The following is a 20759-nucleotide window of genomic DNA, read 5'->3' as shown; positions in this document are numbered from 1 at the left end:
CAGATCAGGGGGGCCGTTCCTCCCAACCACACCCTTCCAGGTCTCACTGTCATTGCCCACGTGAGCGTTGAAGTCCCCCAGTAGAACAAGGGAGTCCCCAGGAGAGGCACCCTCCAGTAACTACTACATGTTTTTTTAAACAAAAGCCACGCATGTTTCAATGTCCATCTCTGTCTTTATGGCACTCTATCACCCTGCTTGATACCCAGTATTTATTTTTTAGTCTTTCTTGTTCTTTTTCTTTCATATTTAGATTCATTCTTATGTTTGCACCTCAATGTCTTTTCTGAGACTCTTTTTTTTTACAAAAAGGCACTTTTGAAATACTTTTGTAAACAAAAATACAATTAAAATAAATACAAATTGTTTGCACCTAATTTGAATCCTAATTTAAGATGCTTTTACAAATAAATTTAATTAACATAAATGGAAAAAGTGCAAACAAGGCACGTCAAGACCGATGAATAACAGCAGAGAACAAAAAATAGAGAAGATGCTGTACTGTACTGTGCTTTGATCTTTTACTTTTTGTGGCACAGGCTGCATGTTGGATCACTAAATGTGATCCATCTGGGTTTTGCAAAGAATTCTTCTACAGCTTTATTGTAGTCCATGTCAGTCAGACAAGGTCCATTTATTCTGATCCGCAAACAGGCTGTGAGGTGTTTCCCTTGAAGTCTGTTTCTGAGGTAAGTCTTTATCTATTAAAAATAAATCATAACTGGCATAAAATGTATAGCAAAAGAACCTGCTAGTAGAAAAGTGAAAACAAAACAAACACCTACCCTGTTCATAGCCGAGAAGTCTCTTTCACAGTTGACACTTGAGACTGGAACTGTCAATGCAATGGCAGAGAGTAGAGACAGATTTGTGTAGAGGAGCTTCAGTTCATCAAAGTCAGAGGCCAGTTCCTACATCACCTCCAGCTGTGACTTGTCCTAGGAGGACAAAACAAATGTTTTTGAAGAATTTCTTTTTAGGAGAAAAATGAATAATAAATAAATTTTTCTGCTCTTTACCTTAAAAATGCCCTGGTCAACATGGACTTTGAAACTGGTCAATTCTTGGAGTACTGCTTTTTCATCCACAGTGGGAATTTTTTTGACAAGCATTGGTAAGTCTTCTTGAAAGTCATCTTCTCCCTTTTCCACTGCTTGTGGGCTGAGTATGTTGAATGCAGCAAGGATGTTCATCTCTGCGAATCTCCTCTCAAGATGCTCAATTAGATGGTCCAAGTATGGCTCCATTATCTTGTGAAAAGATGTTTTTGGTTTTTTTTTTTAATGAGATAAAACACGAGTTAGTTGTTTAAATCTCTAATATTTTCCAAGTTTGTGACTTGAAACACTAAATATCCAAGACCTGAGTCCGAAAACGGGTCAAAAAAGAGGTGAGGTCAAAATCACCCCTGTGGCCTCTCCTGCTTGTATGCTGAGGCATTTCACTCTTTCTTCCAAAAAACTGAAATATGACCCTGGAGGTTGCTCATCTCCTAGCTCCTTGATTTGTCGAATGGCCTCAATTGTAACAGGCACCTAATTAAATAAAGAAATTAAAAATACATTGTCTTATAATTTGTTTTTCATACTTTTCCATAAACAAGTAAGTTAGTCCTTAAAAATCAACGTACATGTTTCTTGATAGCCAAAAAATGTACTTCTTTCTTTTGGAAAAGCTTTGAAAGCCGTGTCAGGTGGGGAAGAACATGGCAGCTACAAACCTGTATGTCGCACAGTATGTATGAAGGCCACTTGCTACATAGTCCTTTTTCTCTGCCTCCTCGGCAAGAGCTGCCAGTACAGCTGCCAGATTTCTCTGAAGAGCTGAGATAGCTGTCTTGGGACAGCCATCTTGTGTCCTTCACCTCCTAATATGCAAAGGACAGAGGGATTCAGAGAGAATGGTGTGAAAAATTCTCCTACAATTTTTTTTTTTAATATGAGACACATAGAAACATAGGTAAATGCAAGACAGGGAATGTGTATAGCATGTGTATAGCCCATTTTTGAAAACAGTTTGTGTGAAATAGTAAGGAAAAATTAAGATCGCTTACAGTTTTTAGGCTGTCCACTTGTAGAACACTGGCAGCTGCTTTCAGTACGACTGTGCTATTGGCACTGTTTCTAAAATAAACATGCAGATCTTGAAGGTGCCTTCGGAACGTTTTCATGAATGGAACATTGTCTGCAGCATCTTTGCATGCAAGAGCAAGGTGGTGTGCTGCACAGTGCACGGAAACTAGCTGTGGCCAGGAGTCTGTCAGCTGTTTGGCAACATCATTCTGGCACCCTTAATAGACATTACAGGTATTTAGAGATGCATAGCAACTGTAATTAAAATTATACTTGGTTGTAGTTCTTACCTGTCATCACAGCAGCACCATCTGTCCCTAAACCAAAAATTTGATCTGTTAGTATGGCTTTAAGTGTGATCACCTGACGGATGGCCTCAGAAATTGTATCTGCCTTCCCATCATTTAGTGGCACCATGTCAAGAAATAGACCGAGAAGCTGACCTTCTCTGTCTAAATATCTAAAAAATATGTTAAGATTATTTTCTTTTACCTAGCATAATGTTTCATTTATATTCACAGTAAAATTAGTATGTACCTAATATGTATATCCCGTTCCCTAGTTAAGGACATATCTGTGGACTCGTCCACTTCAAGACCAATGGCAGTAGATTGTCAGATGGTCTCTAGAATTGTTTTTTCCACAACTCTGGCTATGATCTCCAACATCTCATCCACAATTGTGTGGGATCTATATTTGGTCCTCTTGTCAATCTAAGAAAGAAAAATACCATAATACAGACCCGATTTACATTGTTTTGAAAACGTTGTAAACACCACAAAATATAAATTTCAATAATTTACCTAAAGTTCTGAGAAATAATCACACCCAAGTAATTTGGCAAGATCCAGCAAGGCTTCATAATTTGTATGGTAGGTAATGTCATGTTTAACTAACCAGTAAAGGCTTTTAAACCCACCAATGATTGCCTCGTGTTCCATATTAATTATTGGCTCAAAGGCTTCAGTGATTGACAATCCTAGATCATGAAAAACATTAGAGATGTTACATTATAATTTTTGGTCGGTTAATTCATTCTAGTCAGTGTAATGTATTTATATTATTTACTGTTTACTTTTGCTTTTTCTGCAGCCATCTCAATGCTTGTTTGATGATGGATTGAGCCAATAAGCGCGTTCAGCACATCTTGCCTAATATGTTGTACAAGGAGCTTCAATGAAGGCCCTAACTGAAGCTGCTTGTGTTGGTCATTGGCGGTGATTGCGACAAACACGAAAGAACATATCTAAGAGGGCCACAAAAAACAGCTTCAACAACAAAACAAAAAATATCAAATGCTGAATTTATTAGCATAATTTTACTGGTAAACAAGGATAAATTAATATGCATCATATTAATATTTTCACTAAGTAAAAAACATGCTTACCGTATTCGGTCTTGTACAGCCACACGCTGAATTTCAGTTCAGCTAACCATTTTTGATTAAACCCGCTAGTTCGGTGTTTAATGACGTGCTAACTCCAGTGGTAGCTGGAGACAGCTCCGCCTCATTTAGCGGCGGCCCGGCTAACATTGATGAAGTATTCTTAGTGTCAGTGCACTCCTCTTGGTCAGCTGGTAAATTAATAGACTGCTCTTCTGCGCCACTGCTCCTCCGAATTTGAAAAAAGGAATCCAACGTCTTTTGACCCTTTCTCCGTGTCATGTTGTGTTGCAGTGTTACCATGTAAAGAGGTAGCGAAAGCTAGTGGTTTTAGCGGTGCGGTAGAAAAAAACGTGTATAAAAAATGATGTAATCAAGCAGAGCTTAGCCTGGCGGCCGGCTCACCAAAGCCTGGTGACCCGCCAGGCTTATAAAATGCTGGGGGAAACCCTGTGAAGGGCAAAATGTGGCAGGAGAAGATGCACCAGCAAAAGAGATGCCTGCTGTGCCACATCGCATGGTCGTGCACCTCCCAATTTTTGTAACTTGGCGTGGACTTTGCGTGGACTGCGTGCGCCCCGCGTGCCCTACTCCGTTCAAAATGGACGATTTCGGTGCTCTAGCGAAGCTGGTTTACCTGTATCAGAATTTATTTGATCCCTCTATGAGAGAGACCTTTTGCTCTCCAGACTTGATTTATGCGGTATCAAAGGCTCTTCACTAGACAGGTTCAGGTCTTATCTGTCAGATAGGAGTTTCTCTGTATCGGAGAATTTACTTCCCCCTCAGCTCCCCTCACATGTGGAGTACCTCAAGGATCCATTCTTGGACCTTTGAGGTTTTCCATTTACATGATCCCATTAGGTTCCATTTTTAGAAAATTAAATAGTTCTTTTCATTCTCATGCAGATGATACTTATTATTTATTTCCAGTGGAAGCACAATCATCAGTTCTCACTTCAACCACTGTTAGACTGCCTTACCAAGGGTAAAGCTTGGATGGATTCAAATTTTCTTAACTTCAATGAAAATAAAACTGAAGTTTTCTTGTTTTGTTCTAGTGGTAATTGTAGCACATCACTTGCTGTTCTTGGTAGCCTTGAGGAGTTTGTTAAATCTCACGTAAAAAGTCTTGGAGTAATATTTTATTCTGGTCTTAGTTTTGAGAAATGGATTAGTTCTGTTGTTAGAAAGTGACTTTTATCCAAAGTGAAACTATTTTTATCTTCTAACACATTTATTAGCTCCCAGCTTGATCACTGCAAGTCCTTGTATGTTGGTGTCAGCCAGGCCGGCCTCTCACCACTACAGCTGGTTCAGAACACTGCAGCTCGTCTCTTAACACAAACAAAAAAGCGTGAACAAATCTCACCAGTGCTTGCTTCTCTTCACTGGCTCCCCATTGGTTTTAGATTTGATTTTAAAGTTTTATTGTTGACTTATAAGGCCCTCAATGGGCAGGCACCTGCATATTTGTCTGGTCTTCTGCAGCTTTATGTGCCCTCTAGATCACTTAGATCAAGTGCCCGTTTGTGCTTAGTTGTCCTGAGGTCCAGGCTGGTCCACAGAGGTGATCAGGTCTTTTAGTTGTCCTGAGGTCCAGGCTGGTCCACAGAGGTGATCGGGCGTTTTCAGTGGTCGCTCCTAGACTGTGGAATCAGCTGCCCCTTCATATTAGACAGGCTTCAACACTTGGTGTTTTTAAATCTCTTCTTAAAACACATTTATATTCACTGGCTTTTAATACATTCTGAGAATTGTAATGTTATTGTATTTTTGTATAATGTTTGTACTGAATGTTTATGTGTGCAGCACTTTGGTCAACAACAGTTGTTTTTAAATGTGCTATATATATAAATACATTTTATTTGATTTGATTCGATTTGCACCCTAAACGTGTTTTCTTATGTGTCCAGTCAGTTCTGGGAGTGGAGTTAATTTGGAGAGTGTTAGCTCATTGGAATTGTGGAGTGCTACTGAGAAGGTGTCTCACAGTTGTGGAAGAAGAAGAAAGGGAAGGGGGCAGAGGATAGGAACACCTCCAACAAGAACATGCAGTCATTAAAGCTGTTGTCATACTCCAGGAGAAGTCACAAAGTCAGCTTTCATTCAATTTTGCGGGTCAAAAATTGTCTCATTTTGTTCAGCCTGGTCGAAGTTTCCTTAAAGGGATTTGCGCCAAGTATTGTGTGATTGGTCAGAAGTTGATGTGGGCGTGTTGGCTGAGGCTGTTAGGAAATACAGCCATCATTACAACTGTTCCAGCAAAACTTATAAACCTATGAACTTGAAAAGATAGTCAGTTGACAAAGAACTTGAGGTATTAAAAATCAGTTATTTTGGTGATTGTGTGGCTGTGGTGGCTGAAAGGAAGTATGCCTCGGCCAGGCAAAGCCAGGCAGAGTAGGGACGTGTTCCCTTTGTTTGCTCATTCTTGTGCACTGTCCAATTTGCAAAAAAAAAGGCATATACTCAGTCAGTCTGTTTAATAAACATGTCTGATTGCGGGAAGGGAAGACAATCTGTACAAGGACAGGAGAGTTGAGAAGCCGAAGGGAAAAAAACTTGTTTTAACGCCATAGAAGAAGGGAGGAGCTTCCTGGAAATTCTGAGTCAAGTGTCTCATGGAGTATGAAAGGTGTGTGCAAAAACGAAGGTCTTTCCAACCGTGTGACCACAAACCAACTTCTTGACATCTTATGGAGTTTGACTGAACCTTAAGGCAAAGCCTCTCCTGCACAGGCAGGGTCAGCATGGGGGCTGGGGCTAGCACATGTCACCCCATTATAGACAGGTACATTTAAGTATATGAATGCAGCTTTAACTACACAAATAGTTATCAGATGTCCAAGTGCAAGTGCAGGAATGCAACATCTCCAGTGCTTTTACTTCCGTCTTCCTCACTTCCACCATAAAAACATGACCAGCACTGTTTACTGATAAAGATTAATCAGAATCCAGGGTTTCCCCCAGTGTATTATAAGCTTTGCTTGTTTATTGTAAAATACGTAATTTTTTATACACGTTTTTTTTTTTTTTTTTTTCCCACCTGCATCAAACTAGACACGTTAATCACTGCGCAAGGGTGCGCACGCCAACAGTAAAGCAATCGCGTTGTCCCCGCCCCTGTGCGACAGCCCTGCGTGGTGTTGTGTTATGTGGTCGTGCACCTCCCAATTCTTGTAACTTTGCGCGTGCCACATTCCGTTCAAAATGAATGGTTTTGGTGCTCTAGCAGAGCTGGTTCGCCTGTATCGCCAGTGTTTGCACCAAGTATAAACACCTCCACTACACACAGGTCCGCGCGCTGTTTGCAGAGCCCTGCGTGACTCTAATGAGCCCTGAGGCTGACCCTCTTTCAGCTACCTGGAGTTAGCACGTCGTAGGAGCTACAGCAATAAACATCATACAAACGGGTTTAACCAAAAAAGGTTAGTTGATTCAATTCAGCAGGTGGCTTTACAAGACTGAATACGGTAAGCATGTTTTGTACTTAGTGGAAATATTAATATGACACGTGCTTATTTATCCTTGTTTAACAGTAAAATGATGCTATTAAATTCAGCATTAGATATGTTTTGTGTAGTGATCCAACATGCAGCCTGTGCCACAAAAAGAACAGTTCAGCATTTCTGTTTATTAGTTCTCTGTTGTTATTCATTGGCCTTGACGTGAGACGTGTGTTGGTGCTTTGTTTGCACTTTTTCATTTATGTTAATTTAATTTATTTGTAAATGTGACCTAAATTAGGATTCAAATTAGGTGCAAACAATTTATATTTATTTTAATTGTATTTTTGTTTAAAAAAGTATTTCAAAAGTCCCTTTTTGTGAAACTGTAGTTGTGTAAATATTTGGCACAAATATCTTACAATATCACATAATAAATAGCCATATTTTCAACTTTCCTGTAAATTTTATTCTTTTTTTTTTTTTTTAGTAAATCACTGTCGGACGGCGGACAGCTGGCGAACAGCCACCTACCACCGGGCTTATCCTCTTTTCTTGGGGAAACTCTGAGAATCAGTATCATATTTATTGACCCAAGTGTGTAAAAAACAAACAAGGAATTTATCTCCAGCTTTTGGTGTTTCTCATATAGTATAGAACAATACAATACTATACAATTTAAAACAATACATTACTTACATAATAAGGCATATTTCCAGACATTACACAGTACACACACCTAATGATTAAACAGTGCTGTATTAGACACTATACTTTAGATGTAATATACAACTCTAGGATACTGATAAAATTATTTTTTTGAGGTAAAGCTACTTGAGATCACGTTTTTTACATGTGCATATTTACCTCTGCTAAGGATGCTACGTTTTCTGTCGTGTTTGTTTGTTTGTCGGTTCACAAGATTACCTAAAAACTAATGAACAGATTTTTGATTAAATTTTCGGAAATTGTTGGAATTGTCACAAGAAACAATTCATTAAAATTTAGTGCTGATCCTGATCACATAGTTGGGATCAAACTATTTTTAATGACGCTATGGCCTTAACGGAGGTTTGCTCTCTGTTTGTGCTTCTAGTTTTGAAATGTAAACTATAAAGTAGCACAAACACACTTACAGTACTTGTGTTTGTTTTTTTCTGTTCAGAAAAAACAAAAAACAAGATAAAAAACAAAGATGTGCCCTTGTTTTCAAAAGAAGGAAATTGCTAGTGACCCTGCTGCTGAAATCGTGCACCTCAGATGGGCAGATGCACAGAAAAAGGAAGCCTGGGCATTAAGTGGGGGGAAGAAAGAATGGTAGAATGGGATGAAAAAGAGAAAGACCAGCAGAGAAGAAATGTGTTTTTTGACCTTTTATTTATTGAGGGATTGTTTGCTGGCATGCCTGGGGTGTGTTTGAGAAGTCTTTTTTGATTAGGGAGGCTCCAAACTGAGTGAAGTGACCCAGAAGTATCTAACTCGCAGCTATGATAAAAGCTTGTATAAAACTATAAGTGCTGAAGGAAACAAAAGGCTTCAGGGTTCACATTTCTTTCTTTGTTCATGAAGAAAACACAGCATCATTGTTTAGACCAGTTTGTCTGGGTTATAGGACCAAAAATGTGCAAAGCACTATTGTTTATTGCTTATAGGCCATGTAGGACTACTATCAAGGCAACACTAAGCATAATCAACTAAATATAGGGTTCTCCAAATACCTTTGTAACCCTGAAGACACAATAGCATTGGAACATTAGTCTGTCTCTGTTTGACTGATAAAAACTCATCTGTGAGCTCCAACCCTCCTTTAGTTTTACCAATAACTACAGTTTCTCCAGATGTGGTTTGTAGTCAATTATTTTTTGTCATTAAAATCCAGTCTGTATACAAAGAAACAGGGAAGTGAGCTCTGCTTATCACCTGAAAGGTGGGCAATGTGTGCTTGTGTGTCTGTTAGCAAAATATCTTGTAAACTGCTGGGAAATTTTTAATGACACCTGAAAAAAAATAATTATTAGATGTACATCTACAAATAATTGTTGTTTGGAGAGTAACCCTTTCAAGATGGTTGCCACAGCCAACTGACCTTAATAACACAAAAAGAGCTATAGCCTAATACATTTTACAGCTATTGAGATAAATTTTGGTGTGGTAATAGCTGAGGCGGATCCCTAATGCTTACTCTGAGAGCAAACAGGCTCTGCAAGATGTTTGTTTTAAACCTTTTCTATGAGCTATTTAAAGTCTACCATGTATGTTCGTTAGCTCAAAAAAAAGTTAAAAACAAAAGCAACTGGACTTCTATTCTATAGCTGAGGACATTTTACTTCTCATCTTAAGAGCTTTCTTAATTCCAAAACCAGACAGTGTGGAGTTCGAGCTTTTAAAGCTGAGATGTTCTGTAAGCTAGATTCACATGCAGCTTGCCCTCACTCCCCTCATATGGAGGTTCATTAGAGTGTCATTTTTCAGCAAGATAATCTTAGTTGAAAACTGTGACATGAATGGTGGCAGGGGGTATGCTTTTTCTTCAAGGACTGCTTGATCTTCAATTTGAAGGAGGACATCATGTGTTGGAGAAGATTTGCTTTATCATTCAAAGACATGTAAAACTGAGAAGACTATACCCATTTACTGATGGCATGCTCAGGTTAGCTGTGTAACAGTATTAGAGATGTGGTGTTTACAAACACCACATCTTTTAAATGGCTGTTTAATATGAATTAAGGAAGCCAAGTCGCAAACAGTAAAGGGCTGTTCAGTTTTTTAATCCCTCCTTGTGATTTCCTCCTCAGATGCACGCACACACACACATCCTCCTCCTTAGCTATTCCACTGAGACGAAGAACAAGCAAAGGGGAGGAGCACAGCAGCTGTTGTTATTGGTGAACATGCGCTCAGGAGAGGAGGGGGAAAATGCATGCTTGATAAGTCACATGGCTTGGCCATAGGGCGTATACCATTACATGCGGCTGTGCGTAGGGATGTACAGCTGTATGTAATGAAAGTAATGGATCTGCAAGATCTGGGTCCCTTCAAATAGCCATAAATTCCATCTCTAAACAGTATGACAATAATCACTACATTCAGTTTTTAACATGTTTATTTGTTTTTAACTAGAACTCTAACATTGTTATTATCATCAGCGTCACGTCACTCAAACACATATCTAACATGAATAGCAGCTTTTGTAATATTAGTCGAGACAAAAGTTTCTGCAGTTGAAATAAATATGCATTGTGTATATATTTATAGTAAGTTTCGAAAGCATACAGGATATAGCATAAAAACTTTTAAAGTGTAAATACTCAAAAGTCATTCATATTAGAAAAATTACGCCTTCTTTAAGGTTACTTTAATATATGGTTACAGTGTGCAATCAGACAGAGAGAAATATTAACTGTTTTCATCAGTGTATGTAGCCATACAACAACAAAATTTGTTCTCTGCCTTTAACCCATCACACATGTGAGAGACACACAAGTGGAGCAATGGGCAGCTACTACAGTGCCTGGGATGAGGTGTCTTGCAACAGATGGGCATGGCAGGGAATTGAACCTGCAATTTTCTGGTCCCAAGACAGCTGCCCAACAAACATGCCACAGCCGCCCCTCTTGGCTTACACTGTGTGCCATGACTACAGCAGTGACTCTGATATTTAGTAAGTTTTTCATTTGTTGTAAAAATGGATATTGAACATTTTGTATGAACTTTACAGCTTCAAAGACAGAAATGTCAGAAGTCCTAAAAAAGTAACAACTAACATTTCAGTTTAAACCATTTTTCCCATATTTTAATATTCATATGTTTCTATCATTAGGGAAATTAGGTTGCATCTGTTTCCTCTCTAAAGCTTGGCTCACATAGTGTGATTTTCAGCCAATATAAACAACCAGTACGTGGGCCTGACTGAGCCACCACCACATCAGGTTTTAGCACAATATGTGTAAAATTGATTGAGTTCTAGGCATTTTTGTGTTGGTGGCCTTCTAAAATGGGTTGATGCTAAATGTAAAAGAGTTCTAGATGTATTTTTCTGAATGTTTCACTGAAATCTGTCCAGTTATTCAAGGGATATTTTGCTAACAGACAGACAGATCTGATTTTAAGCAAAGTTAGCTCACAGAGTATGTTAAGGATGACTTCCAACTAATACCACATTAAATTTCAGTTCAATATCTGTAAAACTGGCTTAGTTACAGTTTTATGCATTTGATAAAATTGGTTAGTTGTGATGGCCATCTTGAATGGGGTTAACTCTAAAAACGAATAAGTTGTGTTATAAGTACATCCAATAATTACTTTCTGGGAGTTTCACTAAAATCTATCCTGTAGTTCACAAGATATTTTGCTAATTGTACAGACAAATGAAAAGACAAGCTTTGCATTAGGCAGTGAATGATGACTGTTTGTTGGTGTTGATTCTCTAATTATTATATTCAGACTCTAAAAAGACAGGGAGTGTTATGTGCTTTGGGCACATCTTAATTATTTTTCTCTGTTTTTATAATTTTGGGGGCTTGGTAATTATGTTTTGTAATTAAGATTTGATTGGTTTGACTTGTGGGCTGTTTTCCACCCGCCTACAAATAGGCTGGCCTTCAGAAGCAAGATGGAAGCTCATTAGGGTTGGAGTTTTTCGGCTGGTTTCCTTCTGGCTCTCTCGCGCCACCACTTCCAGGATGTCGCATGCAGTACTAGCTGTTGGCCGCAGGGCCTACCTTAGCCTGAGATGCGGTAAGCCCGGTTAGCGTTTTGTCCGATTTTTGCTGTGATTTTGGCCTGGTGGGACAGATTGTCCTGTTTTCGTTTTTCTTGTTGCAGTGGGTTGTTTTTTCAGTTTAGTGGTATAAGCAGTGGCTTTGACGGCCCTGTACAGGGTTGGCCCCCTGTTGTACCTTTATGTTTTGTTTGACCAGCTTACCAGGTCCAGCTTTCTGTTTATACTTTGGGATTTTTGTTTTTTGGGACACAGAGACTGTAAGGGTTTCTGTTTTCTTCACAGAAGTAGCAGCTGAGGAATCAGAATTTTCAAGAACAAGTATTTAAATAAAAATGTTTGAACCCTCTTTTGACTTTGTGTCCTCAAATATGTTGTGCCCTTTTTGGACGTAACAGGGAGGAGGAATGAGAAAAAGTGCTATGGAGGACTCATGACTTAGAAAGACATTGGTAAAGCAGCAATCACGCTGCTCAATTTTTCCAGAAAAACTCTGACACTGCTTGATGTTTGCCATAGATTGCCTTTGGTTATGAGAGTGCTTAATTGGATGTTGTTAGCCTGTCACACTAAATGGCTGCAGACCACTGATTCAAACTCGCAACCATTTTTTTCACTACGAAAGATTTTTCTACAGTGTGAAACCAACTTTAGGTAGGGAGGAAATTTTCTGAAGCCTTCTGCTGGGTGTTAGCATGCCTGTGTGTCTGACTCCTGATGGACTGTCAACTGTGAAGAACACTGGCTATGTTCACACTGCAGGTCTTAATGCTCAATTCTGATTTACTTAGTTAAAATCACATTTTTTGTGTGTGTGTGGTTGTTCAACACATGGGCAGAAGCAAACATGTCACACGCAGCATGCTGTGTTTACGGAAGTAAATATGGACGCTTTCTGTCTAATCTGATGGAAAATTGTGGCATCTGACCCACTTCAATGATGTAAAGTTAGATGAAAAATGACATGACTATTTAGACTGAGATCAATTTAAAAAACATCAGATATGTATCTGATTTAATACCACATATGAGAGCGACCTGGGTCTGATTTGAACAAATCAGATTTGTGACTTTCAGACTGTTATAAAAAATCAGATATTAGTCACATTGTTAGCCAAGTTGGATTTGGGCCACTAATGCCTGTAGTGTGAATGTTGCCTTACAGTCCTAATTCTCCATCTGTCAAAAAAATAAACATTGATATGTTTGTCCACAGAATTTTAATAGGAAACAGTGTGTAAAGTAAAACGCCTACAGAATAAAATGAAATCGAGGGTTTGGTAAAGATCTTATTATCACAATACAAATCTGAAAATAGTTATTCAGCCTATATGACTATAACTTCACACAACTTCAGTTTTCTGACTTAAAACCTGCTCACCACAGCATATCATTCCAAAGATGATTGTCTTATCAATGTTTCTGGGTAATTGTTTGCACTTGATAAAATGTGACTTTAGTAATGCTTGAGCATATTTCTCTGAGCTGTCCTACTTAAAGTAATTCATTCAGAAAAGATTGCAATGCCAGCATAAAGGGAAAAAAAATGTTTTTCTTGCAACAGTTAGATGATCTCATTCCCCAACAGTTAAAGAGGCCAACTTTATTCTGTGTGCTGATCATGTCTAAACATTCATTTAAAAAAAAAAAGATTCTTTTTTATTATTTGACAAGTCAATTATGTAACATTTCTGTTGTTTTCTCAACTGAACTATGTCCATGTTACTATGCAGAAGTATGTGTGCAGAGTACAGATAGATCTTGTTTTTGTTGATGGTACTGATCACTTCAAAGATGACTGGACTATCCCTTTAAGGAATATTATTAAACTCTTGATTCAGATTCTTCACTTCTTTCTAATCCTCTTTGTTTTGTCCACAAGAGGCCTCTTAATTTGTGTAATTTGCAGGTGAGATCAGACTTTCCCACTGTGGTGCTATTATATTGTCTTAGCTCTGTTCCTTCTGCTAATTATCTATGTGGATGTAGTCAGAAGTGTATCTTTACTTATAAAACTCTCTCTTTAAATCATTCTTTTCCAGGTAAAAATACGATGTAAAAAATACACTTTCTTCTTCTACTTGTAATGTTATTTACAAGTTGAAATGCTCTTGTGACATGATATATGTTGGTAAAACACATATCACATAGATATGCAATGATGAGTATCTCAGTGTTTTTAGAAATTATGTTACAGCTAACCAAGAAGCTGTATATTTTACTAGAGAAAGACGCAATCTTGCCTTATTTTGAAACATTGGAACTGAGACTGAAACATCCTCGTAGCGGCCTGATTTCAGCTTCTTACTCCTTAAATGTGAACATTTTTGAATGCATAACCTACTTTAACTTCAAAATTCTTAAAGTAGGCATTTGGCATTAAACCTTTCTTATAGACTCCTTTTTCTGTTATATCTCATGGACTTTTAGTCCAGTTTTGTCAGTCAGTCCTGTGTTCCCTTATCAAAAGTTCCTTTAGTGGGTTATGATGTTTACATGTTGTGGTTTATAAAGTTCTAAGTCTTGTAGAGGACATAGTATGCTTCCTTAACCTGAACCATTGAACCTGACCATTTGATAGGTTACTGATTATAGGAAACTTATATCATACAGCATGTTGTATATTTTTTTATCATACGTTTAAAATTCTTTTTTGAGCCAATTTTAAATATCTGCCTATATAGGTTTAAATAGCTGTTTGTTACATTAATAAACTATGGCTATTTAAAGATGATGACTCTACCTTTAAAGTTTACTAGTCTGAGGAAGGACAGTGGTCAAATTGTTGTTAAATAAATGGTGCAATGGGAGCTCTGTTGGTTTGTTGTGGATCTGTTTATCATTTTTAATATGTTACAGCTTTTGATCCAGCTTCCATCCCAGTGGGCTTTGGATTTGCATATTTTCCTATTCTTTTGGTTGATATCTCATATTAAATCAGCTGTTACCTTTGACATGCTTTGTGCATGCCTTGTTTAATCCAAATGCCTGCTACAAGCAACTAAAATGTGATTTGTTTCTTATTCATTTCAATGGTTAAAGGGTAGACGTTTTAATCCAATGCAGAAAAAGTCTGGTTAGTTTAAAAATCTGAAATTTATTCTGTATAGTCCTCCTGCCAGTTTGGATTTAAAGCATATAATTATTTTTTCTTGCACTTGTGAATGATTGAATCCCTCTGGGTTGATTTTAGAATAAACAGCTCTTTGATAGTCTCCTGAACACATCTGTCATTTTTTTCTTTTTTTTTTTTTTTTGGAATTGGCTTGGATTGATTTTTTTTTCCTTCTATAAAATTGTTAACTCCAACATAAAAAGCTACAGCCTTTTCTCCGAACCAATCAAGAAGCAACTTGAGGCAGAGATAAAAATCAGCCTTATTACTTCCTCATTTTCCTGCTGTATGCAGAAAGAAGGGAATGAGGAGGAGAGGTTGAAGTGGAGAGTCATCCAGTATCCAATGGTTTATTGATCCCTCTGGTGCTCCCTTCCCTCCCACTATGGGGAAGTAAATTGGACTATTTTCTTCTGCAGTGATTGACGCCTGCCTTCTGCAAGCAGTGCTTCCAAACTTACAGTGACATTTTCAACCAACTGATTTTTTTTCTTAGATGACTGCAACCTTCCTTAAAATGACACAATTCTTTTAGTGTACAACATCTGAGATGACAAGTGACAAGTTTTAGGCCAAACAACCGACAACTCTGTCAAACAAAAAACACAAAGCAAAGAGATGACAAATGGCGCTTGTGTCAGTTATCGCCAGGACTAACAAAACAGCACAGCACTGTCAAAGCATGAAATTATGTCTACAGAAAAAAAAAAAAACTAATATTCTAGTAGTGTTGCAGACAAAATGCAAAGAGAGACATTGCTAAGTTTAGGAAGGTTTGTTAGAAGGGAAAATTAGCAGCGTAGTCTCCAAATAATACTGCCACACTACATCATGTGGTGAAGCTACAACAACAAATTAGGGCCAATCAGAAGGGGGAAAAAAAGGACGATAATTTTTTTGTGTGTCTTAGTTTCATCATTAATGTTGCAATATCGAGTCTGAATATTATTTCCAGAAAAAAGTCACGATGTTGAGAAAAATAAAAGGTTTTCAAGACTAGGTCAAAGGAAGTGAACACCGCTGTTCTCCTGAACTGGATGTATTTATATTTTGGAGCGATTGTTGGAGCGATAATGTTTTTTGCCCATGTTGTGTGTGTGTGTGTTTATCTGTTTGTGCTGTTAGTAAACTACCTCAGGAATCACTCAACAGGCTTTGTTACAATTTTCAGAAAGTAATCATTGGATGCATATCTACAACTGATTTCCACTCAGAGTCAAGCCGATTCAAGATGGCCATCACAGAAAAGCAATTTTAGCAAACGTAAAAAATGGCTTCAATTCTGATCCTGTAATTTTATATTCTGAGCTCTGACTGAGGTACATACTGGGTATATTACAGCCCAGTGTGTACCAGGTATGTAGCCAGCTGTTTGATGTGTTGCTACAAAGGTTCTTTTTTTTCAGCCTGCCAATTATTTTTTTTTGTACTTCCTCGGTACTTAAAGGGTACTTAACCAGATACTTACCTGGTATATAACTGGTACTTACCCAGTACCTACCTGATACTCATCTGTTAGTTACCGGGGACTTCCCTGCTAAGTATCAGGCTGTATAATGTATTGCTACCAAAATGTGCTTTCTCTTGTATTGTGCAACACTATTTGAGGCTTATAATGAAAAAAAGTGGTTTGATTAAAAATAAAGCAAAATGTCTAGACTTTGAATGAAACCAGCATGTTGTTGAAATTCAACCTACTGACATCATCCTTAGCTGAAAGAATGTGACAACCACTTATTCCATCTCCTTATTCTAACTTTGAAGTACGTTCATCACCAAATTATTGCAAAATAGTTGTAGACTATCAGTGAATACCCAGCATATCATAATCCACCAGTTGGTCACAAGCATTCATACTGATATAAAAAGGATCTGAGGTTGTACTGAAATAACTTCCCTCCCTGTGCTCCCAAACACTGCCTGTAATTCTGTTCATTTCTTGATTGCAAAGCCTTTACCTCGTGTTGATGTATCCCCCTCACACCATTAAAAAACAACCTCATACACTAATCAGTACACTTGTGGAAATAACTGCATCCTGTAAGTAAAACTGATTTTTAATCACTGAAGCAGAGCGTTCTGGCTCATCACTGCTCGTCAAGCCACTTTCCAAAAAAGCAGAGCTGAGATTCTGCTAATGAGAAGCCTTAGCAGATTCATCCTTCATTTGCAAGCACAAAGGAAGCAGTCAGCAGTCTGCTCTGCTACTAATAAAAACATCATCTGTGGTGCAAATCAGATTTCTCCTAATGTTTCCATGACTTGACCAACTGCATCTGTAGCTTTGAAAACTTTACAGATGGATGACTCAGAGAAATATGAATATTTTTAGGCAACTTATTGATGCAAATTGTAATTTGCCACTAAAGGCAAAGGTCATAAGGATTTTTTCTATGTGTGTGTGTGTGTTTGTGACTGTTAGCAAAATATATCATGATACCTCACTGGAGGTACATCTATAACTGATTAACTTTGGATTCAAAACAATTCCAGTTAGATATCATGGATCTAAAAAAAAACTTTGATATCTCTAACTTAGTCATGATAGCAGCTGGGACTGATTCCCAATACATGTTATGAGCCCTACCATAACGCTCAAGAGCTTTGTTTAAAATGTTGTCATTAACTTTTTGGAGTCAACTCTGTTTACCTGTTAACAAAAAGCCTCATAAACCACTAAGTGGATTTTTATAACAATAATAATAATAATAAATAATTAATGGAACTAATCAGAGACTAATCAGGTATCAGATGGATATCTACAACTGAAAAGGCTTTAGAGGCAATTCAATCCAATATGACATAAACAGCCAACACAGTTTAGAAAACACAAAAATGACAATAATTCAGTCAATTTAACAGATATTGTGCTACAACTGGGTGTACCTGACAGACAGTCACATTCCATACTCCGAGTCTTACTCATCTAACAAAATATTTGCTTATTACTTTATCATTAATTGGTGGAGTCAACTATATCTTTTAACAAAATTTCTAATGAACCACTGGACAGATTCAATGAAGCTTTCAGAAAGTAATCACTGGATGTACATCTAGAACTGGTTTACTTTTGTATTCAATCCAGTTCAAGATGGCTGCCACAGTTAATCAACTTTAGCCAACACAGAAATGGCTAAAACTCAGTAAAATGTACAGATATTGTATCAAAATTTGATGTGAATATAGTTGAGTCGTTCACTGCACATATTGAGTGTGACATCTCCCAACATTGCATGTAATTGTTTACAACATTATTTACAAGTTTTGAACAAAATGGTCAAAACCTTGTCATTTCTCAACATAAATTATCTTAGTTTAAAACTGGGATAAAAGGTGGTGGAGGATCTGGATTCCTTCACGGAATGCTGGTGGTCCTTTAATTTAATCTTGTTTTTAATGTTTCCTTTTTATTTCTCAAGCAACTGTTGACTGAATTATTAATTTCAATTATAACATTTTACATTAAAATGCAGATGCTTTCAGTACAGTGTGCTATCCAGAATCTGCCATGCATGTTGTAATAAATCACTGGGAGAACCCACATCAACAACTCTACTCTGAGCTCAAAGTATTAATCACTGGAGGACATATTATTATCCGTCCTCCATCCATCTTTTGATGGTGATGCTGCAGAGTCCAAACAAATAAAAGCATGTTAGTAACTGTTATCAGAAATGTTCAGTGTCTTTCTCTTTAACTTTAACCCCATTGTGATCTTTAAAAATATTTGTTAGTTTTGTTCATTGCTTTTTTTAAATCTTTATTATTCCTTGTGTATTCTTGGGTTGATTGTACCCAACACCTTTTCCTGTGTTTGTTGTGCAGCATCTCCGACCGTCCCTCCTTTGCACTCAGAGCATTTCAAACCTTGCCACGAGAAGGACTTGGCCTACTGCTTAAATGGTGGAGAATGCTTCGTCATCGAGACACTCAGTGGGCCTCACAAGCACTGCAAGTAAGTAAAAGCCTGCTACTTTCTGCTTTTTTGCTTGCTATTTTCTGGTGGGGGGTGGTTATGGTTTTCAAACATTGCTATGTATTAGAATCTTTCTTGTGGTTTTCGAGGCTTGGTCTGTACTATTAGTTACAGTACATGGATTCAGTGATGACTTACAATTGTGCCTAAAAAGTAAATATATGACAGGGTTTCCCCCAGAAAAGAGGCTAAGCCCGGTGGTAGGCGGCCGTTCACCAGCCGACTGACCATGATTTAGTAAAAAAAATTAATAGAGTTGACAGGAAAGTTGAAAATATGGCTATTTATTAGGTGATATTGTAAGATATTTGTGCCAAATATTTACACAACTACAGTTTTACAAAAAGGCACTTTTGAAATACTTTTTAAAGCAAAAATACAATTGAAATAAATAGAAGTTGTTTGCACCTAATTTGAATCCTAATTTAAGTCACATTTACAAATAAATTAAATTAACATAAATGAAAAAGTGCAAACAAAGCACCAACACACGTCTCACATCAAGGCCAATGAATAACAACACAGAACTGATAAACAGAGAGATGCTGTACTGTACTGTGCTTCTTGTGGCACAGGCTGCATGTTGGATCACTACACAAAACATATCTAATGATGAATTTAATAGCATCATTTTACTGTTAAACAAGGATAAATTAGCACGCATCATATTAATATTTCCATTAAGTACAAAACATGCTTACCGTATTCAGTCTTGTATTTGGTGATCAACGCGGCAAGTTTGATGCAAGTGGAAAAAAAAAACGTGTATAAAAAATGACATATTTTACAATAAACAAGCAGAGCTTAGCCTGGGGGTAGCAAAAGCCTGGTGGCCCACCAGGATTATGATACACTGGGGGAAACCCTGTATGAATAACAGAAAGTTCTGACATTTCTGTTGTGGGATTTTCCACACATTGGCTGTTGATTCAGATGCTCACAGTTTCATATTTACTTGCATTTTCTCATGTTTGCAGACTGTCACTAGTAAGCCATAGTATGAAGATATGGGACAGAGTCTAACCATGTTAAGAAGTGAGGTGACAGTCAGTGATCAGCTGTAGGGATGCAAAATTCTGGGAATTTAGAGATTTTGAAGTTGGAAAGTTTACATGTAAATTATTAGGAATTTATGAGAATAAATGGTTTTTAACCTGGAATTTAAAATATTGAAAGCTATCCCTGAGAAGACAATTTTTAAAAATAGTTGGAGAAATTTTATTTTAGCATAATCTTGACTAAAGCAAGCATATTTCATTGCTGTACTATCCAATATGAGTTACCACACCCTAGATAATTATAAATTATGCCACCTGGACATGTAGGCACAGATGGAACTAGTAACATGTAAAAAGTTTATTTCAGACTTGTAAAAGAATGTTGTTGTGAATTGCAATTTACTAAAATATGTTTTGTTTTTTTGTAGATAAAATAACTAAAAAAGCCAAAATAATAATTAAATAACACATAACTTTGTTCGAAGTTGTGAGTGAAAAATTTACTGTTTTTGTATTTAAATTTTGACATTTCAATCATTTTTATTTCATGCAATTCTCTGATTTTTTTTGTTCTGTTTTAATATGAATATAATGACAAAAACATGAGAAGACATCATATAAAGTGAATATTTTTGTTTAGAATTAGAAGAATGAATTAAGAAAAGGATTACAACAACAACAAAAAGAAGAACTGTAAATTGTTCCACATCTATTGTTCTCAATTTTTTAATCAATTGTTCACTAAACATTCTGTTGTGATACAGTATTGTCAAATATTCAAATTGGGACATTAAATTAGTTACTTTTATAAACTTTGGATGAAACTCATTATTTGCCCATGACAAGGGGGTGTTTGTGGCTCAGTGGTTAGAGCAGTCATCCTCTAACTGGACAGCTGGATGCCACATGTCGAGGTGTCCCCAGGCAAGACACTGAACCCCTCACTGCCTCTGATGTGTGTCCCATTGGTGTATGAATGTGATCTAAGGCACTGATTAGTCTCTATAAAATGATTTATTCAGGTTAGTTTTGTAGAGATGTAATA

General features: G+C 37.3%; 1 protein-coding gene across 2 annotated transcripts in view; it reads left to right on the top strand.

Annotated features, from left to right (window-relative positions):
- LOC108245446 (pro-neuregulin-3, membrane-bound isoform) overlaps window positions 1-20759 on the top strand; it is a 678932-nt gene that overhangs the window by 365792 nt on the left and 292381 nt on the right. For both annotated transcript variants that reach the window (XM_037973644.1, XM_017432366.3), the window contains exon 2: window positions 18566-18695. In XM_037973644.1, coding sequence (XP_037829572.1) covers window positions 18566-18695 — 130 coding nt within the window. The remainder of the gene's footprint in view (window positions 1-18565; window positions 18696-20759) is intronic.

The sequence above is a fragment of the Kryptolebias marmoratus genome, linkage group LG22, assembly GCF_001649575.2.
Source record: "Kryptolebias marmoratus isolate JLee-2015 linkage group LG22, ASM164957v2, whole genome shotgun sequence".
Classification (NCBI taxonomy): Eukaryota; Metazoa; Chordata; class Actinopteri; order Cyprinodontiformes; family Rivulidae; genus Kryptolebias; species Kryptolebias marmoratus.
Note: the sequence above shows the minus strand (reverse complement) of the source record. Positions and strands in the feature narration are given on the sequence as shown.